This window comes from Chiloscyllium plagiosum, chromosome 6 (assembly GCF_004010195.1).
Source record: "Chiloscyllium plagiosum isolate BGI_BamShark_2017 chromosome 6, ASM401019v2, whole genome shotgun sequence".
NCBI classification, from domain to species: domain Eukaryota; kingdom Metazoa; phylum Chordata; class Chondrichthyes; order Orectolobiformes; family Hemiscylliidae; genus Chiloscyllium; species Chiloscyllium plagiosum.
Genome location: NC_057715.1, coordinates 117520038 through 117528638, shown reverse-complemented (window position 1 = coordinate 117528638; position 8601 = coordinate 117520038). Strand labels below are relative to the sequence as shown.

The window sequence follows — 8601 nt, the reverse complement described above, 5'->3', positions numbered from 1 at the left end:
CATTTAGTATCTCCCCCATCTCCTGCGGCTCCACACAAAGGCCGCCTTGCTGATCTTTGAGGGGCCCTATTCTCTCCCTGGTTACCCTTTTGTCCTTAACATATTTGTAAAAACCCTTTGGATTCTCCTTAATTCACAATCTCCCTCCAGGATTATGTGACGCTGAAGGAACGGTGATATATTTCCAAGTCAGGATGGTGAGGGGCTTGGAGGGGAACCTGCAGGGGTGGTGTTCCCATGTATCTGCTGCCCCTTGTCCTTCAGAATGGAAGTGATTGTGAGTTTGGGTAGTGGGGGGGGGGGGGTGCTGGTTATGAATACTGTTGAAAGAATTAGACTCAATGGTTTGGGATCTGAGCAACTTAGTTCAATGTGAAGCCTTTCTTAACTGTGCATGGGTCAGGAGATCATTCTGTCCATTGTGTCTTTGCTAGCCCTTTGAAAGAACTGTCTAATTAACTTCATTCCCTATAGTCATGCATCATGAACCCAGCCAGATTATTGGTGATCGTTGATTCAGGCAGGGGCGATGGCTATGAATCCATTGTTTAAAAACTCCATCTGGTCCACTAATGTGAAGTTTAGGGAAGGAAACTGCCATCCTTACCCAGTTTGACCCACATGGGACTGTAGCCCCACAGCAATGTGGCTGAGTCTGAACTGCCCTCTGGGCAATTAGAGATGGGCAATAAAGGCTGGTCTCACCAGCGACATCCTCATCCTCATGACAAATTTTTTAAAGATCTATTCTTTTCACCTGTGAACGGAAAATCAAAATTCAGTATTGTTATGATCACTGATACTGAGGATGCCTTCACTATGAGACCATTAAATAATCCTGTTGTCTTACAATGCCAGCTCTGTACCGCCTGCTCTCTCTGTACTTGCTTCTATTTCAATCCACAATATAAATGTGATTCAGGGGAAGCTGTGTAAACTCAGGGCAGGAAGCAATAAAAGGACATGGTAAGATGGAGAGGGGTTTGGAGGAAGCTAGTATTGAGCATAAATGCTGGTTTTGCCAAATTGGCCTTTAGCTATGTTGTAAATGTTGTATTTAGGGCTTTAATTCTTTCCCTACAGCCTGTTGGTGAGCAGTGGACCACCTGATACCTTGCTACAGGTCTGGCGCTTGGCAACAGATGAGAGCGGTTAGTGAATCATTACATCGTGTTCTTAATCCTGTTGTGCAGGGGTTTACACTAAGGCAAGGGCTGATACCGTGGGTCTGATTACGGTTTAGAGCCTCTCCTGTACTCTCAGCTCTTCACTGGCATGGACGGAGCAGGCAGAGTGTTAAATTCTGGGGCCAGCTGCTTCCTTCACTGACACCTCTTCCAGAAAATGTTCTGTCTCTTCATTGTAGTCATGTTTGACCAGTGTCTTAAATCTGTTTACCCACATTAGTCCCACATGCTGATCACTCTCACCCAAGGAAAACCTATCCATCTCAGTCAGCATTTTTTTAATGTCACGAATTATCCTGTGAGAAGGTGGTGGTTAGCTGCCTCCTTGAACCCCTGCAGTCCAATCTACTATAAGAAAGATGTTGTTAAATTAGAAAGTGTTCAGAGAAGATTTATAAAGATGTTGCCAGGGTTGGAGGGTTTGAGCTACAGGGAGAGGCTGAACAGGCTGGGGCTGTTTTCCCTGGAGTGTCGGAGGCTGAGGGGTGACCTTATAGAGGTTTATAAAATCATGAGGGGCCTGGATAGAGTAAATAGGCAAAGTCTTTTCCCAAGGGTAGGCAAACCCAACGTTAGAGGGCACAGGTTTAGGGTGAGAGGGGAGAGACTTAAAAGGGACCTAAGGGACAACTCTTTCATGCAGCAGGTGGTACGTGTATGGAATGTGCCAGAAAAGTAGTGGAGGCTGGTACAATAACAACATTTAAAACCCATCTGGATAGGTATATGAATAGGAAGGGTTTAGAGGGATATGGGCCGGGTGCTGATAAATCAGACTAGATTAATTTAGGATATTTGGTCGGCGTGGACGGGTTGGACTGAATGGTCTGTTTCCGTGCTGTACAGCTCCTATAACTCTATATGTGGTAGACAGACCCACAATCTCCTTAGGGAGGGAATTCCAGGATTATGTAACGCTGAAGGAACGGTGATATATTTCCAAGTCAGGATGGTGAGGGGCTTGGAGGGGAACTTGCAGGGGGTGATGTTCCTATGTATCTGCTGCCCCTTGTCCTTCAGAATGGAAGTGATTGTGAGTTTGGGTAGGGGGGGGGGGGTGCTGGTTATGAATGCTGTTGAAAGAATTAGACTCAATGGTTTGGGATCTGAGCAACTTAGTTCAATGTTCAGCCTTTCTTAACTGTGCATGGGTCAGGAGATCATTCTGTCCATTGTGTCTTTGCTAGCCCTTTGAAAGAACTGTCTAATTAACTTCATTCCCTATAGTCATGCATCCTTCCCCTGGTATTGGTGAGACCACATTTCAGATACTAAGTACAGTTTATTGACCTCTATATTTAAGGACGAATGTAAATGCATTGGAGGAAGTTTACTTGCTTGATGCCTGGAGTGATTGGCTTGTCTTCTGAGGAAAAGTTGGACAGGCTGAGCTTGTTTCCCCTGGAGTTTAGAGAGTGAGGCTGAAGTGTATCTGACCCTGAATGGTCATGACGAGGTGGATGTCGAAAGGGTCAGCCCAGGGGGGTGGCTTTAAAATTAGGGGCACCCATTTAGAGCAAAGATCAAGAGAAGCTCTTTCCAACTCTGACACAGAAAGGCGGTGGAGCCACTGAATGTTTTTAAGGTGGAGGTGGAGAGATTCTGGTGTTGCAGGGAATTAAGGATTATTGAAGGTAGACAGCGTTATGGGATTCGAAACAATCAGGCCAGCTGTGACCGTATTGAATGGTGGAACAGGCTTGAGCAGCTGAATAGCCGCTTTCTACACTTATTCCTTATGTTGGTATGTAATCCCGTGCCGAGCTTGTTGCAGTGTGGGAGAGAATGACGGAAGGTCTGCTGATCTGGCTCCCTGGGCATCACTCGCTGTTAATTCTATCACCAGCAGAGGGCCTCTGTGGCCTGAGATCTTTTGCCTGTGACATTTCCTAGAATAGAACGCGGCAAGCCTGCCGATTTTCCCCATGAAGCCAGGCCTGGCTCTTTCAGAGAGCTACCTAACTCATCTCATTCCACTTGCTCTTTCCCAGCACCTTGGGTTTTTTTACATCTCTACTATTTCTCCAGCTCCCGTTTGAAAACTCTCATTGAATCTGCTCCATCTGCCCTTTCGGAACACATTCCACAACTCACATCATAAGTCTGTCCTCTGACAACTGAAACTGGTTGGTCCTCATTTTACACCAATAAAACCTTTTATTAACTCTGAATAACTCAGTACGTCTTTATCTTGACCTTCTCTGCTCTCTGCTTTTAAACGATAAGTCTCACCATTTCTCTACCTCAGAATCTTGACCCCAGTGTAAGAATCACCTCTAAATTTCAGTGCTGCTAAGTCTGACTGCAGGGGCTGGAGGGAGAGACCTTCCCTGGTCTTATTGCAAATAAAGTGAACTCCCTTGACACTGTCCCCATTGGAGAGCACTCTCAGCTTCTCCAGGTGGTTCATGTTCACAGAAGTCCCTCATCTCTCGTAAACCTCCTCTACAGCCTCCCTAAGGCCTTAACATCCTTCCTAAAGTGTGGTGCCTGGAGTGGAGTGCAGAGGCCTGCTGCTGTTTTACAAAGATTAAGGACAAAGTCTTGTCTTTTATAATCTCTGCCTCCATTTATAAATGATGAGGAGGAGCTGGTGTTGGACTGGGATGGACAAAGTCAAAGTCAGGCCACACCAGGGTATAGTCTAACCGGTTCATTTGAAATCACAAGCTTTTGGAGCGCTGCTCCTTTTTCAGGTGAATCTTGACTTTGTTCATTTATAAAGCCAAGGACCTGAATGATTTATTTTTTAACAGCCAATTCGACTTGTCTCGACAGCTTCAAGAATGTGACTCCACTCACCTGGCTCTATTTGGTCCTTCAACAATTGCACCCATTAGTTTACGATGGCTCTTGCCACTGGCCTACTGGAAATTCTGGGGGGAGGGGTGGGGGCAGATTGAAAATGATTTGACAGGAGAACTGGAAGGGAGAGGAGGAGAATTTTATTTTTAACACATGGAGTTACGAGCTGGAGTGCAGTGTCAGAAAGGTGGAAGCAGGGTCCCTATTTCAAAAGAGAATTGGATAAATACTTGAATGGGAAACCGTCCCAAGGTTTTGGTATTCCAGGTGCAGTCTCACCAGCCACTGTACAGTGATGAGTAATGCCCTTCTGTTTCAGTAACTGTCTGTCCTCCCTGTGACAGACGCCATCACCGTGGTGGACTCTATCCAGTACCAGACACCAGGCAGCCAGTGGTCAAAAATCTCTGCCGTCTGCTCTCCGACCCCGCGGGTGCTCCACGGTTCAAAGGTTAGCAACCTCTCAATCCAGGAAATTACATCGCACAAAGTTCTTTTTACCACAGGTGAGTCTGTCTTTCTATCTCTCAAAAATTCTGCGCCTCATGCAAAGTGCCTGCAAATAGCATCTGTTTGATAATTACTTCTGTCACACAGCTCCTTGGGAGATGTATAGGACTCCCTGATCCCAAGCCACCATATCCCAGGGAAAACTGGTGTGGCCCTGCTGACTACAGAATCAAATGGGAGCAGTGCCCCAGGAGATCGAAGGATTATTGTGATGATCCTGCTTACCATGATGGAGGATTTGCAATAAGACCAGGGAAGGTCTCTCCCTCCAGCCCCTGCAGTCAGACTTGGTAGCACTGAAATTTAGAGGTGATTCTTACACTGGGGACATTTCTCTGAGGTAGAGAAATGGTGAGACAAAATGAGGCTCAATTCTCTTAACTTGAAAGGAGTATTTATTTATCCCAGTAACTGAATATGTCAGGGATGTGGAGAACGTAATGACAATGTCAGGGATGTGACAGTGGAAGTGAATGGGAAAGCATTTGGGTCACCTTGGATACAGGAGTGAAATGGAAGGGGATTGAATCTATTGGGAATGTGTCCAGTGGGAATGAATGGGAAGGGGTTTAGGTCCGTTGGGAATGAATAAGAGCGAGGGAGTTGAGGAGTGACCTGATTGAACACTTGAAGCTAGATCCCAAATAACAGGAACATGTGTTGATTCTCTCCTCAGGGCTAGCTGACTGTGAGCCAATCAGTGAGCTGGAGTTTCTTGATCATTCCATCTTTTCTTTCTGCTCCCTGAACGGCCGTCTATGGTTGGTTGATAGCCGCCAGCCCTCAAGTCTGATTGGACACTCTGATGTGCCTGTGAGTGACGAAGGTGGCTGCCATTGGACAATGGGATGGGCGCCTGGGCGCTGGAAGGTGGCTAGACTCTGCTCAGACGGCCGAGTGGTGCTGACTGATTATCGGGATTTGAGCAGGACCCTGAGCCTGACCAAACTGGCAATACCCACCACTATCCCAAACAGTGACTGCCTGAGCTTGACATGGGCACCCTGTCTACAGGACCACCTCGCAGTGTCAGGTATGTTGGCATTTGAGGGGGGTGTGTGTGTGTGTGGGGGAAGAGAGAGGCCTATCTGTCATATAGGAGCAGCAGGATCTTCCTGCTTCATTCCAGCATATTCCACTACTTAATGCTGATCTGAACTCTTTTGTTCAGCGTGGTTTAGTAACTTTTAATGTGCCGCTTTAATGCAAGTGACTGATCTCAGTTTTTAGATCAAGTTGAGTTCCAGGCTTGAACCTTTCAGGGAGGAGTATTCCAAATGTCCCCCCCCTCCTGTGAGAGAGGAAGCCTTATCTCGAGTCAATCCTGGCTGCAGACTGGCTTGAACGTGAAGGATCTGTTCCCTTGTTCAGTACTCCAGTGGACCAGAGGAAATAGTATCTCTGTGTTTAAATCTTTCACTTCCTGGGTTTTGGGTGTACAGTAAAGAAGCCAAGTAACCAGGTGGGGCGTCAGTTGTGCTGAGGCTGGAGAAAGGTGCACTGTGACTCACTCAAAATGCCACTTTTGGGGGTTGCTGGGATGGGGTTAAATATCTGCGCTCTCACTATTTCTATATCTGACTGCTCCACACTCAAATCCCCTTTCACCCATCAAGCACCTTGGCTCTAGTAATAATTCCTCACTTGTTTTCAGGTCCCTCCCTGGTGTTGTCCCTCCCTATCTCTGCAGTCTCCCACAACCCTCCAAGATCTCTGAACACCTCCATGAGAGATCTTTGGGCAGGTCACCAAACATGAGATTGAGGGGCATGTTATGGGGGACACTGCTTGTCAATGGCAGGGAGAATTCCAGAGCTTGGGATCCAGGCAGCTGAAGACACAGCTGCCAATCGCAGAGTGATTAAAATTGGAAATACTCAAGGGGCCAGAATTAGAATACAAAGATCTCAAAGGGTTGTTGGGCGAAAGGAAATTCCAGAGATGAGGAGGGAATTGAAAATAAGAGCAGTTTGTTGTCTCTAACTGTTCTACATCAGGCATTGGATGCTTGATGCTAATAAGGCTGAATGTTGGAGAAGGGGCAGGAGCAATAAGGGTGATATCCTTTGACATGGGCATTTGGTGTATTTGTGCAGCTACTGAGATTGTTCTTGTCATTTCTGAAGGTTTTAATGGGACAGTTCACATTTACGACACCAGCTCGTGGTTGGGGGAAGCAGGTGGAGTGGAGCCGACCTTTATTCACCGAGGTCACAGTGTTGTCCCAGAGCCTGATCGAGAAAAGCCCATTGTCACCAGACATGCCTGGCACCCCTGGAAGCAACAGGTCCTGCTCTCAGCTGCAGACGATGGCTCTTTCCATGTCTGGAATTGGACCAATCAGAAGACCCTCTGATAGTTATGCTGCTGGATTTAGCTTTGTCCCATCAGACACTGGTTCCCAAGAGAAACTCCACACCATTGTATGTCTTCTCCAGCAATCTCTCACTGCATCAATAGTTGGTGACTGTGATGCCAGCTTAAGTTCAACCAGGGGTGATATTTACATGGGACTGGTGAGTAATAAATAGGCCAGTCTCCTTGCAACACATCACAACCCAATATAAATAAGACTGTCACCATGTGATCGACTGACCCCTCGATAGTGCGCCCCTATCACTGTGTGACCGACTAACCCCTCGATAGTGCGGCCCTGTCACCATGTGATCGACTGACCCCTCGATAGTGCGGCCTTGTCACTGTGCGACCGACTGACTGACCCCTCGATAGTGCGGCCTTGTCACTGTGTGACCGACCGACTGACTGACCCGTCAATAGTGCGGCTCTGTCACTGTGTGACTGATGACTGACCCCTCGATAGTGCGGCTCTGTCTCAGTGATTAATCGACCTGTTCGAGGCGCAGGTGCTTGTCATACTGTTTTGAGAGATTGTAGGTCTTTATTCGAGTGTCCTTTGTGGATGTAGGCAGTATTGTATAGTTATTTATAATTGAAAAACTGCTGTCACTATTAAAGCATGAGGAATGATTGCATTGGGAGAGATATCAAGGATTAGGTATGAAGACAGCAGCAGACACCTTCATAAATGTTTTTAAATGATTTAACAACTGAAACTGGTGTACACCATTGCACATGAAAAAGTAATTCTCTTTATTCTTTGTTTTTTAGTGTATTTTAAAACAGGCACAAATTTGTTGGTTACTTGACACAAATTATAAATACTTATTTTTGTGCTTCATTTATTTTCGTTGGTTAATTTTGCATCAGATTTTCAGTCTTGCGTAAAGCAGATGTGTTCTAAGATACCAGGCGCAAGTGAGGAATGCAGATGCTGGAGATCATAGCTGAAAATGTGTTGCTGGAAAAGCACAGCAGGTCAGGCAGCATCCAAGGAACAGGAGAGTTGACATTTCCATCTGGAATGAGGCTGTGAGCCGGGGGGGAGGGGCAGGGGGGAAGGTAGCTCAGAGTGCGACAGGTAAGTGGCTCAGCAGCAGCACCACTGATCTAGCTGGTCGGGTCCTAAAGGACATTGCTGCAAGACTGGGTCTGCAGCTGGTGGTGAGGGGACCAACAAATGGGAAAAACATACTTTGACCTCAGCCTCACCAACCTCCCTCTTGCAGATATATCTGTCCATGAGAGGAGCGGTAGGAGGGACTACCTCACAGAGCTTGTAGATACTTTCCATGTTGGACGGTGCCCTCGCTGTGCTAAAAGCGACAGATTCTTAAAAATCTAGCAGCTTAAAATTGGCATTTGTGAGGTACTGAGGGCCATCAGCAGCAGAATTGTAGTCCTCTGCTTAACCCTTCCCATCAGGCAAGGTGACCAACTCAGTTTAATGGAGAGTGCAGCTTGGCATGCAGGAGCAACACCAGACATAGAGGTCATTCCACAAAAACACAACGGGTTTGTTCCTTTGCAACCTCACTCTGTCGAAGATCATTATAGAAACTCGTTATACCTGTTCAGTAGAAAGTTTGCGTTATCCAAACAATGTCCACAATTAATCAATCATGTTACAGCCAAATGGCATTGACAAAGCCTGTGTTATACCGGAATGACCTGTACCCAAAACAAAGCTGCAGAAGCTACCAAAGAGCATGCCAAACAGCATAAGCAGCAGATAATAGAT

The 8601-nt window shown here is 46.5% G+C and overlaps 1 protein-coding gene across 1 annotated transcript in view; it reads left to right on the top strand.

Moving 5' to 3' along the window:
- The window catches only part of wdr73 (WD repeat domain 73), a 16092-nt gene extending 8389 nt beyond the window's left edge, over nt 1-7703 (top strand). Inside the window, exons 5-8 of the mRNA XM_043692562.1 lie at nt 1084-1151; nt 4337-4498; nt 5179-5535; nt 6629-7703. Of these exons, the coding sequence (XP_043548497.1) occupies nt 1084-1151; nt 4337-4498; nt 5179-5535; nt 6629-6858 (817 nt within the window). The 3' untranslated portion in view covers nt 6859-7703. The remainder of the gene's footprint in view (nt 1-1083; nt 1152-4336; nt 4499-5178; nt 5536-6628) is intronic.
- Nucleotides 7704-8601: the final 898 nt, after the last annotated feature.